This window comes from Mirounga leonina, unplaced genomic scaffold (assembly GCF_011800145.1).
Source record: "Mirounga leonina isolate KUSES-001 unplaced genomic scaffold, KU_Mleo_1.0 Mir_125, whole genome shotgun sequence".
NCBI lineage: Eukaryota > Metazoa > Chordata > Mammalia > Carnivora > Phocidae > Mirounga > Mirounga leonina.
This window is the reverse complement of record NW_023270305.1, coordinates 52,250,636-52,268,669: the sequence shown is the minus strand read 5'-3', so window position 1 is coordinate 52,268,669 and position 18,034 is coordinate 52,250,636. Positions and strand designations below refer to the sequence as shown.

The 18,034-nt window shown below is 34.6% G+C and overlaps 1 protein-coding gene across 3 annotated transcripts in view; it reads right to left on the bottom strand.

Moving 5' to 3' along the window:
- The window catches only part of USP34 (ubiquitin specific peptidase 34), a 262,229-nt gene that overhangs the window by 76,600 nt on the left and 167,595 nt on the right, over positions 1-18,034 (bottom strand). For all 3 annotated transcript variants that reach the window (XM_035001475.1, XM_035001473.1, XM_035001474.1), the window contains 6 exons: positions 14,891-15,016; positions 13,722-13,844; positions 13,497-13,580; positions 12,892-12,978; positions 6,135-6,335; positions 3,488-3,570 (listed from right to left, as the gene is read on the bottom strand). In XM_035001475.1, the coding sequence (XP_034857366.1) occupies positions 3,488-3,570; positions 6,135-6,335; positions 12,892-12,978; positions 13,497-13,580; positions 13,722-13,844; positions 14,891-15,016 (704 nt within the window). The remainder of the gene's footprint in view (positions 1-3,487; positions 3,571-6,134; positions 6,336-12,891; positions 12,979-13,496; positions 13,581-13,721; positions 13,845-14,890; positions 15,017-18,034) is intronic.

The following is an 18,034-nucleotide window of genomic DNA, read 5'->3' as shown; positions in this document are numbered from 1 at the left end:
TCTATCAGAAATGGTTAAAAGCAAATTACTAAAAAGTAGAGAAAACTAATTTAATTCTGTATTATTTTACATCCGTTTTTCTCCACACATTTAGTTACTTCAGTGGAAAATGTATTACTTCAATTTAAAGAAAAGTATTAAAAACTTTCATTTTAACAAAACCAATAAATGGGGATTATCTGTCTTACAAATAAATTGTTTTAAAAAAGAAAAGCACTGATCTCTAGCATCCTCACTTTGTTACAATTAACAAAACACCTTTCAAAATCTCAAAAAGCAAGATTCATCCACATTATTGATTTAAAGTAAAAAGTACTGGGGCACCTGGGTGGTGCAATCAGTTAAGCATCCCACTCTTGGTTTCAGCTCAGGTCGTGATCTCAGGGTAGTGAGATTGAGCCTTGCATCCGGGCTCTGTCCTCAGCACGTAGTCTGCTTAAGATTCTCTTTCCCTCTCCTTCCCCACTCCCTACGCTCATTTGCGCGCTTTCTCTCTCTCTAATAAATCTTTAAAAAAATAAAAGTAAAAATTTAGTACTAAGAAATTAAAACTTGTAAAATCACATACGTGTCCGTATTTCATGTTCAGTTATTATCATATTGGTATAACCAACTTTACCAACAACCTACCCATCTACCTTTTAAATATGTAGCATTAGAAGATTTTTGATGGGGCACCTGGGGGCTCAGTTGGTTAAGCATCTGCCTTTGACTCGGGTCATGATCCTAGAGTCCCAGGATCAAGCCCTGCCTCAGGCTCCCTGATCAGCTGGGAGTCTGCTTCTCCCTCTGCCCCTCCCCTCAGCTCTTGCTCGTGCACACACGCTCTCTCAAATAATCTTTATAAAAAAAAAAAAAGATTTTTTGATAACATAGGCAAAAAGTATGCTCTAGCTGCCTTAATTGATATAAACCTGGCACCATATGAATCAAGGTGGGGCCTAAGGAAAAGATAACGGTGCATGAACAGGCACAGACATAAAAACAGGAATGGGGGGCAGGAGGACGGGGCTCACATTACAAAGATGGTAAAAAGTTTTTGAAGAATGGAACTGGTAGAATGAAAAACAAGAATTGCCACAGAGTGAACCAACTTGAACAGCAGTAGCTGGTATCAAACCTGCACATTCTTTTTCCTTGTGTGAGGTTAACACAGTCAAGTGAACATATCTTGATTCACAAGAAATAAAAGCAAACTAAAACAGTTACTGAATGGCCTTGTTAACTCAAATATATCATGGCATGTGGGATAGTAGAGTGTGGGTTAGTGAGGACATAGAGGAAAAGTTAAGAATTATTTAACTGGAGAGTTAATTGGTGGTTGGGGTATAAAATGTATTTTATCATACAAATCAAAGGCATGTTTACAATACTTTCTTCGTTTCCACACACTGTCCATTCATAAGTTTTACAAACAATGAGATAAGGTGCCTGGCACTAAAAATACCATGGTGAGAAAAATGAGATATTGTTCATATAGAACTTAAGAGTCTAGTGGGGTAAAGCAGATATTGATCAAATAATTAATGTGAATTCAACTGAGACAGAGACAAAAGAAAGGTAAATTATAAAATAATCTTAAAATAATCACGCTAGGGCGCCTGGGTGGCTCAGTTGGTTAAGCGACTGCCTTCAGCTCAGGTCATGATCCTGGAGTCCCGGGATCGAGTCCCGCATCGGGCTCCCTGCTCGGGAGGGAGTCTGCTTCTCCCTCTGACCCTCCTCCCTCTCATGCTCTCTGTCTCTCATTCTCTCTGTCTCAAATAAATAAATAAAATCTTAAAAATAAAATAAAATAAAATAATCAGGCTATTTATATGCAACCACCGCCTATGAAAGTGACTTTTAAAAGCATCTAAAAACAGCTATTAGCTATTAGCCACAAATAAGGTCAAGCACTTTCAAACGTGTTTACACTAGCTTTATAAATCACTTAAGTATAATGGCAAATTTCAGCCCAACAGAACACCTACACACACACAATTAATTTTACACACTTTAACATAACTTATGTGATTATTTAAGGCATACAATCAGGTTCCTATGTATCAGTCAGCAATTATCACACTTGAATTTCAGTATCAAAATTTCATACATTATTTTTTTAATCTCTACTGTAGCCCAAATAAATGGGATTATTACATGCTCAAACTATATTCACATACACGTATTTCCAGCTCTGTCCACCAAGGGCCTAGAAGCAAGGAAACCTCAGTAGCAATGAGCCCACCAAGAGCCCATATTTTTGGAAGTTTCCCACCACATGAACTAAGGCTTCTTAAAGAAATGGCTGATTCCAGGACTAAGGCAGGGAAACTACATGCCTTGAAGATCTTAGTGTGACAGGAAAAATAAAAAAGGACTCCTCTCTTCCCTTCCACCACAAATAATAAGGATTTGTCAAAAGGACACATGAACAAGCTTGAGGAGGCCAACTCAGGTATAATTTGAGTAAAGTGAATAGTAATTAATAGTCATGAACTACAACAAATTGAGTGGGAAAAAAAAAATCCACATGAATTCAAACTGATACTAACTAAAAGGGAGGAAGAGAAAGCTCTTCCTCATAATAGAATGTCAACCAATAAACATAAAAGGAATGGTTAAGAGCCAGAAAATCACTACTTTACAAATACAACCTAATGTTTAATGCAGACAAGAATCATCACTGAATGCTAAAAATCAATGAACGAAAGTTTTATGAGGAGCAGCTTCCGACGGGTCACTTTTAATTAGGAAAAATCAGCAACATTATTGGAGAGAAACCTGCAGGAAACCCCATAAACTAATAAAAATTAGTATCACTAATAATGGGACCAATTGACATCAGCAGGATGTACTGGGAAAGACACATTACTCATGGAGTACTCCTGCTAAAAATACATCATCTGTATTTAATCATGAAGAACAATTAAAATTGCTAGAATCAGAAAACCTAAACTGAAAGATGCTTTATAGAAGAACTGGCCTGAAGTACTCAGAAATGTCAATATCATGAGCGAAAGGCTAACGAAGTATCCCTGATAAAAGGAAGTGGAAGAAATAACAACTACATGCAGTACACGATCCTGGATCAGGAAAAAAAAGTATTATAAAGAATATTAATGGGAGAATTTGAGTGTGGACTATACATTAAATAACACTATCAGAGCGATGTTAAACTTTCTATATTTTACTCAAATTATTAAGAAAATGTCCTGGTATCGAAGTATTATTGGTAAATGGTCATGATATCTGAAACTTAGTCTCACAAAATTCAGGAAGATGTAAATAAGTATGTGCATACAAACACACAGAAAATGCACTCATGATTATGCAGTAAAACTGGCAAAATGTTGATTATTATACACAAATGAAGATGAACAGTATGAGAGTTAAAGATACCCTAACAATTTTTCTCCTAACCTTTAAATTTTTTCAAAATGACGTTTTCAAGTACTATATTCTTGGTACAAATACATACAAAAATTGCGTAAAAACTTCATACCTAGGAGCCAGATTATCATACGTATAAGCAACAGACATAAGTCGCTGAATCAAACTGGTTCCTTGGACAAGAACAAGAAATACCTTTAAAACAAAAACATTAAAAAAAAATATTTAAATATACTCAAACACAAAAAAGCACTTTTAACCCAAGATTCCAAATTACTTTTTTATCTATAACAAGATAAGGAATATCATATACTGTAAAAATATCAATATTAGAAAACCAGAATTTTATAACCAAACTTAAGAATAGCAACTTAAAAAAATAAAAGAAAATTTACAAATATAGAAGCAAAACTATTCTTCATATCTGATCCATAAATTCTTTATGGGTGAAAAAATATATTACACATGTAAATGGTTCACTGGGGTGATCAAGAATTAAACATTTTTTGCTTCTGACATAAGGAGAAAAAAGCCAACCAGTGGCAGATATCTCAACCATCCTGAAATAGAGAAAAAAATGAATACAGGGCACAGATTCTAGATTAAAAATCCTGAGGTTTGCAACATTTCAAGGTGCATGATACTAATACGTATTTAATTTTTAGGTTCTAGTTCTTCTATATAGTGGAAGTTCTTTATGTTCTATATAGTTCTATGTAATAGAAATAATTTGCTAATTTAAATAAATAAAGAATTAGAGACTCCCTTCTGTAGATCGGAACCCTTTTGTTGTAAGTGTTATAAGCACTATTCCCATCCTGGAGATGTGAGTCCAGTATAGCAGATAACATAGTAAGAACTGTAACACAAGTAATAGAATGTGCCACATGAGCAGAAGAAGAGAGCAGCAACTATCTATCCCTGGTGAAATCAGGACAGCTTCAAGGAAAGCTGTTTAGGATGGAAATTTTAAAGTCTGATTTGGAATTTGAACCTTTTAAAAGGGCTTTAAGGGGAACAAATGAAATAATGCATGACAGTAAATTATGAAAAAAAAAAAAATTAGTGTTCTTCCTCACTATCTACAGAATATCAAAACCGGGTAACTGTGTCTCTAGAATTCATATAACAAAAATTTTTGTTCCCAGAAAGCTTAACATACTAAATTCTGATTATGATCAACTAATGGGAAAATATATATAGTAAACACCTTTTCTAAACTATAAAAACATAACACCAGCATATACAATGAAAAAAATCTAATACGATAATACACAAAACTATCAATGGTAATCACCTATGACTGGGAGGGAAGGTTCACCTGTATATTCTGAATTATTGTCAATAATATATACTTGCATACATTTAAAAAAATTTTTTAAAACTTATGTGTGCATGTATTTTATGTCTGTGTTATATTTGTATTATTAAAATCTCAAGAGGAAATAACTAAGGTCAAAATCTTTGAAGTTATTTAATGAGTTAACAGAAAGGAACACAATCAATTTGAGTTTTTAAATTATAATCTGGGAAGACCATTCTGGAAAATAAATAACAGAAACATTACAGCAATGCAAGGTTAAAGTAAGGAGTTGACAATATGCAACACTGTAGAACACATGTAGATTACACTGTAGTCCCCACAGTTCTATTTTAATTGTATTAGCTATAAATGATTTAGAATCCTAGGAGAGGTCACTTGTCCCACTTAATCTCCCAAAATTCTGAAAGGGAAATAGCCTTCAGGTTTCAATTTCCACCAGTAGTTTCCAACATATGTTTCACTACAATACTTCTCTATCAGAAACAACTCATTACTCTGTTGTTTCTTGAGCAGCTATGAGGTAAGGTGCTATTCTCAAAAGGTTACAAATGAGTAAGAGATCTCACTAAAAACTGGTCTTTATCTCTCCCCACTTCCCAGTTCAGTGATGGAGCCATTCGAAGGGCAAATATTTGATCACATGAACCACTGACAGAATTCTAATTACACTGCTAGATGTGCTTGTTATTGTACCATTTTTGTTTAGTTCTAAATCTACCATTCTATAGATTTGCTTTGTGATTCTAGGGCTGGTACATCACAAACTAAATTCCTCCCTTGCCAGCTGGTTTCCTATGAGGTCTGTCAAATGGAACAGAGATTACTTCCTTGCTTTTTCTTTCAGCATTGTACTTTAAGTATTTAACCCAGGGGAAGGCATTATTATTTCAGAAATAGTAGCAGAGCCCCTTCCTCAGAGGCCTAAACCCCAGGTTAACAAGATCCTTCCTTATAACCTCCTCATTTCTGATATCCCCAACCTTTTTCCACTTGTTCCACAAACACTAGGGGTGGTGAATGGTTACCTGTCTGGATTACCTCAACATTTTCTTTTTGTATGTTTAGCTCCCAATCCAGACATGTGAAACCAATTCTTTATTTTAATCTCCTTGTTGAAATACCTGGTGTGGTTTGCTTCCCTAAATGGACCCTCACAAATTTAGTATATAAATTACTGGGTGTAAATGATTAACTAAATCCTACAGCTGGAGAACATTAGAATGGCATACAATTCACTCCTGCAATTTGGATAATGAACTGAAAAATATTACTATTTCATAATTACTATTACTGGATTAAAAATGAAGATATCACTTCAGTTGTTAGGTCATACTGTAATCTAGGATCGCATTTCTAATGCATTAATGTATTTTTAACTTTGTAAAACACAAACAGAATTCATTACTATAATTTAATGGTAACTTCTGTACTTTACCTCTGTTAATCTTGGTATATGAAGACCCTTGGCATGATCACCAGCAGCCTTTCTTGATTTACCAGGCCAAGTTCTTTTCCTATGGCTTTCTGCTATACCAGACCAGGCAAAGACATCATGATAAGCTAAATCCAAATCGGATGGATCTACTGCAAACTGGCATATTAACTTCAGCAAGCAAGCAAGACAGTCTAGCTGCCACTGTGGATAAGAAGAAAACGTCATTTCCCTATTTTGGTTAATTTAACATGGCCACTATACAACTTGAAATCGAAAGCTAGAAAGTAAAAATAATTATAGCTAGTACTTTATCCACATGCTAAAGAAATTTTACTACTCATATACTATGTGGAGTAACAATCCACTCTTGTAAAAATGACAAAAAAAAAATCTAGGTACTAAGAGGTAAAGAAATAACATCATATAAATGTCAGATACAGGATTTTAAAAAAATATACTGCTCAGAATGTACCATATTTTTAAAAAATTACTAAAATGTGGGGCGCCTGGGAAGCTCAGATGGTTAAGCGTCTGCCTTCAGCTCAGGTCATGATCCCAGATCCCTGGGATCAAGCCCCGCATCGGGCTCCCTGCTTGGCGGGGAGCCTGCTTCTCCCTCTCCCTCTACTGTTCCTGCTTGTGCTCTCTCGCTCCCTCTGTCAAATAAATAAATAAAATCTTTTAAATAAATTAATAAATAAAATGTAAACAAAGATATAATTTACCTACCCCCAAAATGAATTAAGAGAAAAAGTATTTTAAGTTGTTTCTCAATACAAGTGGCATATAATCCAATATTTTGGAGCCAAAGAATTCTAAAAAAATAACTGAAAATTTTGCATTTTACCTAAGTACATTTAAAATAAAAGAAATACTTATTTGGTAAAATATTATTTAGTATGAAAATTTCATTTCTAACTGATTTAAAGCTCTACTTTATTTAAAATTTTAAAAACACTTCCTTTGGGGCGCCTGGGTGGCTCAGTCGTTAAGTGCCTGCTTTCGGCTCAGGTCATGATCCCAGGGTCCTGGGATCAAGCCCCACATCAGGCTCCCTGCTCAGCAGGAAGCCTGCTTCTCCCTTTCCCACCCCCCCTGCTTGTGTTCCCTCTCTCGTTGTGTCTCTCTCTGTCAAATAAATAAATAAAATATTTAAAAATAAATAAATAAATAAATAATAAAAACACTTCCTTTAAGTAAATTAATATCATTTATGTGCAAGGTAAGAATTTCATACTATTCTCTTCAACAGTTATTTTCCTACCTTTCTAATCCCACTGCCAAGTTGTATAGCTATACCAATATGCCAGGGAAGGGAATTCAGCAATACTACATCCTAGGAACATTCCTTTCAACAAATGGTGTTAGAAAAGTGAATAGCCATATTAAAAAAATAAATGAAACAACCCTCAACCTCACTCTACATATACAAAAATTAACTCAAAATGCATCATAGAACTAAATGTAAATTATAACTATCAAACTTATAGAAGAAAAAACAGGAGAAAATCCTTGTGGACTTCAAACAAAGTTAGGATACAAATTCTGTTAAAATTAAAAACTTCTGGGGTGCCTGGGTGGCTCAGTCGTTAAGCATCTGCCTTCGGCTCAGGTCATGATCCCAGGGTCCTGGGATCGAGCCCCACATCGGGCTCCATGCTCCGCGGAAGACTGCTTCGCCCTCTCCCACTCCCCCTACTTGTATTCTCTCTCTTGCTGTTCTGTCAAATAAATAAAATCTTAAAAAATAAAAATTAAAAACTTCTCTGCTTAAAAGACACTGTCAAAATAATGAAAAAGTGAGCCACAGATTAAGTGCAAATATTCCCACACACACCTAGCAGAAAAATTTTTCCAAACGAAGAAAAAAAAAAAAAAAAGACCTCTTTACTAAGATCAGAAAGGAAAGGAAAAGGGGGGTATGGGGGGGGGCAAGATATGAACAGACATTTCATGAAAGGAAAAGAAAAAAAACTGTGATCAATGTGAAACTTATGAGATGCAGTGAAAAGAAGAACGGGGGAAATTCATAGCTATAAACACATTAAAAATAAAAAGATCTCAAATCACCAATCTAACTTTCCAACTTAGGAAGTAGAAAAAGAATAAACTAAACCCAAAGCTAGCTAAAAGAAGGAAATAGTAAAGAACAGAGTTAAAGAAAACAGAAAATAGAAAAACAACAAAGAAAATCAGTGTAAATCAAAGTTTATTTTTTGAAAAGAACAAAACTGACAACGCTTTAGCTAAAAAAACTAAAAAGTGAAGAGTAAAATTACTAAAATCAGAAATAAAGGTAGGAATTTTTCTCCCAATTCTACAGAAATAAAAAGGATTAACTCAAAATGAATCAAGGCCCTAAATATAAGACCTAAAATAAATTCTTAGGAGAAAACAGGATAGAAGCTTCATGACAATGGATTTGGACATATGATTTCTTAGATAGGACACCAAAGGTACAGGTAATAAAAGAGAGACACATTAGACTTCATGGAAATTAAAAAATTTCATGCATAAGACTATCCACAGAGTAAAATGGCAACCTACAGAAGGGAGAAGATATTGGCAAACTATATATCTGAGAAAGGATTAATATTCACAATATATAGAGTACTTCTAAAACTCAAAAAACCCTCAACCTGATTCAAAAATGAGCAAAGGAGTTGAAAAGACATTTCTCTAAAGATGATATATAAATGGCCAATGAGCACAAGAAAAGGTCCTCAACTTCACTGTTATATTAAGAAAATGCAAATTAAAACCACAATGAGATACCACATCACACCCATTAGGATGGCTAATACCAAAAAAACAGAAAAGTGTTCGCAAATATATAGAAAATTGGAACCCCTGTGCACTACTGGTAGGAATGTAAGATGATATAGCTGCTATGGAAAACTGTATGTGGTTCCTCAAAAAACTGAAAACATAACTACCATATGAGCCAGCAATCCCACTCCTGGGTATATACCCAAAAGAACTGAAAGAAGGGTTTCAAAGATATTTATACATCTATATTCATAGCAGCATTACTCAGAATAGAGAGACTATGGAAGCAACCCATGTCCACTGATGAATGCATAGATAAGCAAAATGTGGTATACACTGCATACAGTATTATTCAACCTTAAAAAGGAAGGAAATTCTCCAAATGCTACAATAAGGATGATGCTAGAGGACATTCTGCTAGTGAAATAAGCTGGTCACAGAAAGACAAATACCCTATGATTCCACTTAGAGGAGGTACTCAGAGTAGTCAAAATCATGGAGACAAAGTATAATGGTGGTTTGTCTCAGGTTGGGGGGAGAGGAGAATGGGGAGTCACTGTTTAATAGGTATAGTTTTAATTTACAAGATGAAAATAGGGGCGCCTGGGTGGCTCAGTCTGTTAAGCATCTGCCTTTGGCTCAGGTCGTGGTCTCAGGGTCCTGGGATTGAGCCCCACGCACTGGGCTCTCTGCTTAGAGAAGAGTCTGCTTTTCCCTCTCCCTCTCACGCTCCCTCTGTGCGCGCTCTCTCTCAAATAAATAAATCTTAAAAAAAAAAAAAAAGAAAAGAAAATAGTAATGGGGATGGATGGTAGTGACAATTCCACTACAACGGGAAGGTATATAATACCAGTGAAGTGCACACTTAAAAATGGTTAAGATAGTAAATGTTAAGTGTATTTTACCATGAGTAAAAAAAAAAACAACAAACCAGCATAGTCATGTAAAGCAGATGTAAAGATACTCAACTTCACTAGTCACCAGAGATTATGCAAAGCAAAAGCACCATGAGATAATACTACATACCCAATAGAAAGACTCAAAAAGACTGACCACACCAACTGTTGCTGAGGATATGAAACAATTGGAACTCTCATGCGTTGCATGGTACAGCTGCTTGGGAAAACACTTCAGCAGTTTCTTACAAAGTCAATTTTACATATACCGTATTACTCAGCAAATTCTTTTCTTGGTATTTACCCAAGAGAAAAAAAACATGTACACAAAAAGATTTGGAATATGAATGTTTGTTAACTTTATCCATAATAGCCCAAAACCAGAAACACAAATGTCCATCAATAAGTGAATGGATAAGCAAGGAGTAGTATACCTATAAAGGGACATACTAGTCAGCAATAAAAACTACCAACCAACCAATACATGCAGCATTTATTAGCCTCAAAATACATGTTGAGTAAAAGACACCAGACACAAAGGACACATACCGTTTTATTCCATTTATATGGAATCTTATTAATGCAAATGTAATCTATAACAACAAAAAGCAGATCAGTGGTTGCTTAGGGCTGGTTGCTTGGGAGAATGGGGGAAATTGATAGTTAAAAAAACAAACAAACAAAAAAACCCAGGGTGGAGGGGCGCCTTGGTGGCTCAGTCGGTTAAGCGTCTGACTCTTGATTTTCGCTCAAGTCATGATTTCAGAGTTGTGAGATCAAGCCCCGTGTCTGGTGCTCAGGATTCTTGGGCACCCTGCTCAGGATTCTCTCTCCCTCCCTCCTTCTGCCCCTCCCCTTCTCTCTCCCTCTCTTTATTAAAAAAAAAAAAAAAAAAAAAAAAAGGCAGCAGGGTGGAACTTCTGAGGTAATAGAAATGTTCTATATCTTGTTTGTGTTGGCAGATTACACAAGTATACACATTTTTCAAAACTTAAACTATACTTTTTAAAATGAGTTCATTATCTACTGCATGGAAAGCATATCTCAATTCACTATCACACAAAAAAAATTAAATGGATCAAAGACCTAAGTGTTTAAGAACGAAAATTGTAAAATTCTTAAAAGAAAACATAGTCATTAATATTTGTGACCTTAGATGACACACTACTTTCAAGAATGAACCTTAACCCCGCATAGGGCTCCCTGCTCGGCGGGAGCCTGCTTCTCCCTCTGACCCTCCCCTCTCTCATGCGCTCTCTCTCTCTCATTCTCTCTGTCTCAAATAAATAAATAAAATCTTTAAAAAAAAAAGAATGAACCTTAACATTACGCTAAGTGAAAGAAGCCAGTCACAAAGGACCATATACATATTATATGGCTCCATTTATATGAAATGTCCATAATAGGCCAAGTCCATAGAGATAGAAAGTAGATTAGATTAGTGGCAGCCCAGGGCTGAAATGTTTCAGGGAAAATGAGGAGTGACTGCGAATAAGTGTGGCGTTTCTTTTTTGAGGGGATAAAACTGTTCTGGCATTAGTGGTAATAGTTATACAACTCGTAAATATACTAAAAATCACTGCTTTTTAAAAGGTTGAATTTTACTGTACATGAATTCTATCTCAAAAAATTTTAATTTGAAAGTATACCTCAACTAAATTCATTTTAAAGAGAAAAAAATTAAATTGTCTAACAAGAATGACTCTGAATTTGTAAGTATTCTATAATATGTTAGGAGATGCATTATAAATAGGGGATATCAGTTGACTTCAAAGCAATCTCAGGCACTGCCAGGCTACAATGTGTCATATATGGTAGTTAAAATTTTCTCATTGGTAATAATCCATAAAGTATCCACAATTTCAAAGGAAACAAGAGAAAAAGTCTCTAGCTTATGCTCGATTCCCTGTAAACATTATTCAAAACTAAGCTTAGAGCAGTTTATAAACAAAATTCCCATACATGACACATAACTACTCATTAAAAATTTTAGTTAAATTCTCCCACTTTGCTAAAGAACTAAGGCACATTAGAATTCTAAGAGATTAATGGGACAATAAAGACATGACTAACAATAAAACACAACAAACAGACACTGTAAGTCACAGAACTACAATAATTAGTAATTGAATAGAGGTATCTAGTCTAAAAAGGAAAATATCATAATAAAATATGTAAAACAAAAATGGAAAAATAAGCATTAAAACCAGTGGTACGAATAACAACATCTTAGTACATAGTAATAGGTTTTCTAAATATATTTTCTTTTATTAACTTGATATTAAATCAAGAATACCCAACTCCTATGTTCCAAGATAATTCTAAAATACAAGTACTAAAAAAATTAGTATTTGAATGTTTGATAATGCTATTCTTTTTTGTTGGAGGTCACGAAATGGAGCATCCATTCCATTTAGCTCAAAACCAGATTGTGCAGTTTGGTATAGCAGTATCAATTTTTTAGTATTCTACAATTTTATTTTCCTGATATTATAGAATAGTGCTTCTTCAAGTTAATAGTGGTAAAGTAAAAGCGCCTTTTTAAGAAAAAAAGTTCCATTTTGTTGAGGACCAATAATTTTGTGAAATGCTGTAAAAATTCTGCAGCAATGTTCAATAGCTATAAAAATTTCTGAAGGCTTACTTTCAATTTCTGCACCTATTTCATTTCAGACCAGTCACAAATGCTCTGGAAACACGTATTTGAGTAGCACTACTATAAAGGAAGAAACAGCCAAAACAAAACGAAACAATGAAAAAGGATTTTTTCAAAATTAAACACATATAAACCAGGTTGTATAATTATTTATTCGTATGTAATTTATCAAACCTAAAGGAAAAATGTTTATGAATTAGCCACAGTTCAGAGTCACGAATTTTGCCACTTAAAGTTTAACAGAATTGACATGAAGAACTCTTCATGAATAATTAGTTTATCAGACTCCCTACTTTTTAAACATTAAATTTGCTACACTCCATGATTTTCCTTATGACAATGTAGCATGTAGCAAAAGTTACACTTGCTAATGAAAACCGGAAGTGCTTAAAATAGAATAACTATTAACTGGTTACAAAAGTGAACTTTCACTTACCACAGTCCAGGATTCCTGCTCTTTAGGCTCCAGAATTCCAGAATTAAAAATTTCTAGTAACTGTTGAAGCCCTCCAGCAGCAACAAACTGTAAGCAATTGTGAGAGTACTGGTAAGAGAGATGCAGCTACAAAATGTCATCAAGACCTGCTTTTTGATTCAATAACTGGATATGTGTGTGTGTTTATGTATATGCGTATGTAAAATATTATGTATCTTTAATCTAGGAAATTACTCTGATTTAAATAACCAAAATAACTTCTATACAAAGTAATAACATACATCTTATTTTCAAGAAATTTTTAAAAAGGATTCTTGCAAGTATCTATAAAGATATCTTTATATTCCATTGACCATTTAATCGCAAACACTAGGATGTCCTAACAAAGTATTCCAATAAAGAAAAAAAATAAGTGCTAAAAACAAGAGCACCAAGGCATTAAATAATCTCACCTTTCAACTGTGATTTGGAGTAATACATAATTTTTAAACTATGCTTTATTTTAATAGTAAATTAGTTTAAAACCAATTAATAATTATGATACCTACTTTTGGAAAATTAGAGATAATTTTTATCAATACACTGCATAACACGTATGATCAAACCTTGCAACTCCAGGAATTTTTACTATTTTCCACTTGATCCTCACTTGAATCATCTGAATCTGGATAAAGATCACTGTAACTTCCCTGTAGGAATGGCAAAAATAAAAAAGAAAAAGAAAAGGTGCAGGAGAAAAAAATTATTTTAGAATTGAAAAATAACACATTCTGGAATTCAGCTCCAGACAAAATACAAATATTTCATGGTAAGAATGGAAATTCAATTACCGTTGACTCTCTCCTTATCCTCCTGTTAGGTTTTCCTAGTGCTTCAATAATTTCCAGGGCATATAATAGCTTGTGAGCACTTTTAATTTTGAGAAGTTCTTTCCAATTAAGTCCATCATTACTCTTAAATTAAAAAAGAAAAACACAGGTTTTCTCAAACCAACTTACTAAGTGACCCCTCCCAAAATAAACTTTAAAGAAAGTGACGCTATGTAAGAACTCAAATATAACATATACGTTGAAATAGTTTCAAACATATGAAGACCAACTGTGTAACTGGTACTCATGGTATGCTTAACACACCAGTTATTCATTAAATTTTGTTAAAATTCATATACAAACAGCAGCATAGGAAAAAAAATTCTATCTTATTAACCCTCACAACAGATGAGGCAATTCAGTATCTTCCCAATGAAAAACACTGGGGTAGCCTAGTTGAATGCATTAACTTTTAAAGATACAGAAGTAGTAAAGTCTATATTTAACACTTACAAAGTCACACCTACACATTTAAAAGTCATATACAAATACATAAATCATAAAATATTGTTCTTATCTAATCTCAATTTATGAAATGATATTCACACAATGTACATTTTTGACAACAGTATTATTAGAGCTACTCTGAGTCATCAACCACCATTTGCCAGGCCTACCTTCCTCACATCTAAATTATTTGAGATACAGGACTTTCTGAAATCATACGGCCAAGACCCAAATCATAAAAAACCATTAGTGCACAACATTAGGACACTGTTTTTCCATTCATCCTATAAGTGTTCTATTGGTATCTCCACAAAGTAACCCTTTATTATATACCTTTTAAAAATTAATCTAATTTTAACACATCTTTACAAAGACATCCAACACACCTGAGGTCATGGTCCTACAGGAATGCATTCAGAACATATATTAATATGAAAAAATACTAATATAAAGACAAATTATGTTTTCTAAAGATAATTTTAGAAAACAACCTTGGCCTTGTATTAGGCCTATATTATTCAACCTCACTAACAAATAAATGAATGTTAAAATGAACTGGTGGTTTTTACCCATTAAATGGGCAAAATTTTACTGAGGATATAGGTCAACAAGCAATCTCATATACTGGAGGAATGTAAAATAGTGCCATCCTCTAGGAGAGTAAAAAGACTTTGTGGGTTTACCTGTTCATCTGAGATATTCTGGAATGCCATCAACATGTTAGGACATGTAGGAAGAAGCATCAGTAGCTCCCATACACGCCTGGAGAGATTTTCTGCATGAAGATGAAGTTCTTCACATCTTAAACTCTACACAAATAAGAACAACTGCTTATCAAGACAGATCACTAAAAAAAAAAAAAAAAACTAAACCCAAGTTCAACTTTTTTGCATAAAACCCTTGATTATCAAATTTAATATTTTTCAGTCTTACATTAAAAGTGAGAAATAAACCATTTGTCTCATGGTAAATAATTTATACCTTGGTCCTTTTATTATTTTATTTATTATTATTTATAAACAAATACATCTATTCAATAAATTGATCATCATGTCAAAGTAGTAGTTTTTCAACTTGTTGTTACTGAACGCTTTTTGGAAAAAGAGTGACCTGTAAATCTTGGCACTTTATTCGGGAAACTTTTCAAATAGAAGTGAAAACATCTGTTTTACAAAGCCATTCAAGTAAATTTCAAGAACATTACCAATTGTTTCCTCTTTGCAGGTCACTATTCTAACTAGGACAAAGTCCTGGTGATGGTGAATTAAGTCCTTGATCTTACATTTGGGAAAAGAGTAGAGCTGTTTCTTTTTTATATTGCTAATCCATACCTTATTTTCCAGTCTCAGATAAGCAGATTAAGAGCAAAGCAAACAATTTTAAAGAACCTACTTTTTCCCATTATCTATTAAATTTGAATTTTTTTTTTTTAAAGATTTTATTTATTTGACAGAGAGAGAGAGCACAGCAGGGGGAGCAGCAGACAGAGGGAGAGGGAGAAGCAGGCTCGCCAAGCAGGGAGCCCAATGCGGGGCTTGATCCCAGGATTATGGAATCATGACCTGAGCGGAAGGAAGACAGATGCTTAATGACTGAGCCACCCAGGTGCCCCTAAATTTGAATTCTGTAAGATGCTGAGATAATAGTAACCTGAAGAATGTTTCATAAAGTACATAAGAAGTAGGCAAGTTTCCTTTATTTAAAAAATTAAAGCATAACCTCAAAAGGTAAATAAACAGCTAAAGCTAAAATTTAGTTTTAGAATTTTCCAGAGTATGAATTTGTATAATTCTATTACTGCTGCTGCCAGTGATTTTTTTTTTTCCAGTATAATACAGTCCACCGGATGTCAAAAGATTCTTCTATGTATCTATAAAAAGTTTAGTTTTTTTTGTATAATGATATAAAGCTAGTATACATTGAAAGCAAGCAAATCTTAGAGTTTCAAAGTATCCTTTGCTTTTCTCAAACCTGATGAAGAAAAGCAACCCAAGGTAACATTTTCGGTTTAGCTGGGGAAATGGCACTGAAAGTTGTTCAGTAAAATAGAATTCATTCCTTTGTAAACACCAAGTTAAAAAAAGAAAAAAAAGGATGTATTCTGTGCAAAAAAAACAATATAAAGGAAAAAAAAAATCCCATGTGTAAATGACTATGTGCTATGTTAGGATTAAAAAAACCCTACCCTTTATTTTTATTGTTGTAACCTTCTGCAAGACCAAACCAGTCTTGGACAACAAAGAGACCCCCCACATTGATAATGCCATACTTGCCACAAAGTTCAGTCAAGTATCTACTAAAAAATGAATTCTTCCCTCCAGTTCAGGCCTCAGGTGGACTATTACAATGGACTATTAATTGGGCCTCCTACCTCCAGTCTTTCTCTAATACATCCACCACATTAACACCTAAACTTTGTTTCTAATAGCCCATAACAGCTTTCTTTTTGTTCCTTTAAAACCTTCCATGATGATGGCAATCCATTTTACAAAGACGAAAAATCTCATATGGCCCTTTGTGGTATAGGTTCCAATCTCCTTCTTGATCTTTTTTTGAATTACACTATAGTCACGCTCCCAGTTTTTCAAACATGCATTCACTTTTCTGTGAATCTGTAATGCTTCTCTTTGCTCTCCTCAGCAGCTGGACCCAATTTAAAAGACTCCCCTTTTGCAAAACCTTCCCCAAATTTTTGTTCCCACCCTATGTTCCCATAACACACTGCACAGACACCTCCCAGAAAACTGAAGAATTCTTCTAATTATCTTTCTCTCTTTTAAACTGCCAATACGGTACTGACATGAAGTAAAAGGTCATTAAGTATTTGTGTCATAAAATACAAAAGGTAAAAAAAAGTCAGGTTCAAGGGCATCTGTTACTGATTATTCTGCTTGAACAAAAGAAGGCTTTTTTAAGAGTTTTGTTTGTTTTATTTATCTGACAGAGAGAGAGAGAGAAAGAGACAGAGCAAAGCACAAGCAGGGGGAGTGGCAGAAGGAGAAGCAGACGCTCTGCTGAGTGGGGACCCCGATGTGGGGCTCGATCCCAGGACTCCAGGATCATGACCTGAGCCGAAGACAGACGCTTAACTGACTGAGCCACCCAGGTGCCCCGGATTTTTTAAGAATTTAAAAATGGGGGCACCTGGGTGGCTCAGTCGTTAAGCGTCTGCCTTCGGCTCAGGTCATGATCCCAGGGTCCTGGGATTGAGCCCTGCATCGGGCTCCCTGCTCAGCGGGAAGCCTGCTTCCCCCTCTCCCACTCCCCCTGCTTGTGTTCCTTCTCTCGCTTTGTCTCTGTCAAATAAATGAATAAAATCTTTAAAAAAAAAAGAATTTAAAAATGTGCCACCACAAGAGAAAAGGCTATGGGGAACAGAGGACTCAACAGCAGCTACTACTGCATCCATGACCAAACGCATTTTGAAAATATGGAAAAAAGTCATTTAACATTCTTGGGAAAGAAAGTAATAGTCCCACTATTTTGTTTGCCACTCAATCTCAAAATAATTCACTGCATGAAACACACCAATGAACATCATCTTAGGATAAGTCCATTTAAAGGCATTAAAAAAAAAAAGTCAGCAGACTACTACTGAATCCTTTAGGTGATCTCATACACTCCCTTCAGTTTAAATACTATCTTTATAGTGACTACCCATATCTTATTTCTCCAGACCAAGTCCCTGCTCTGAGCTCCAAAAACTCATTTATCCAACTGCTTCCTTGACATCTCCACTTAATGTCCCATGAGCATCCCTTCTTCATCTCAAATGGAATCTACCCAGTTGCTCAAGCCAGAAACCTGGACACCATCTCCTGTTTTCC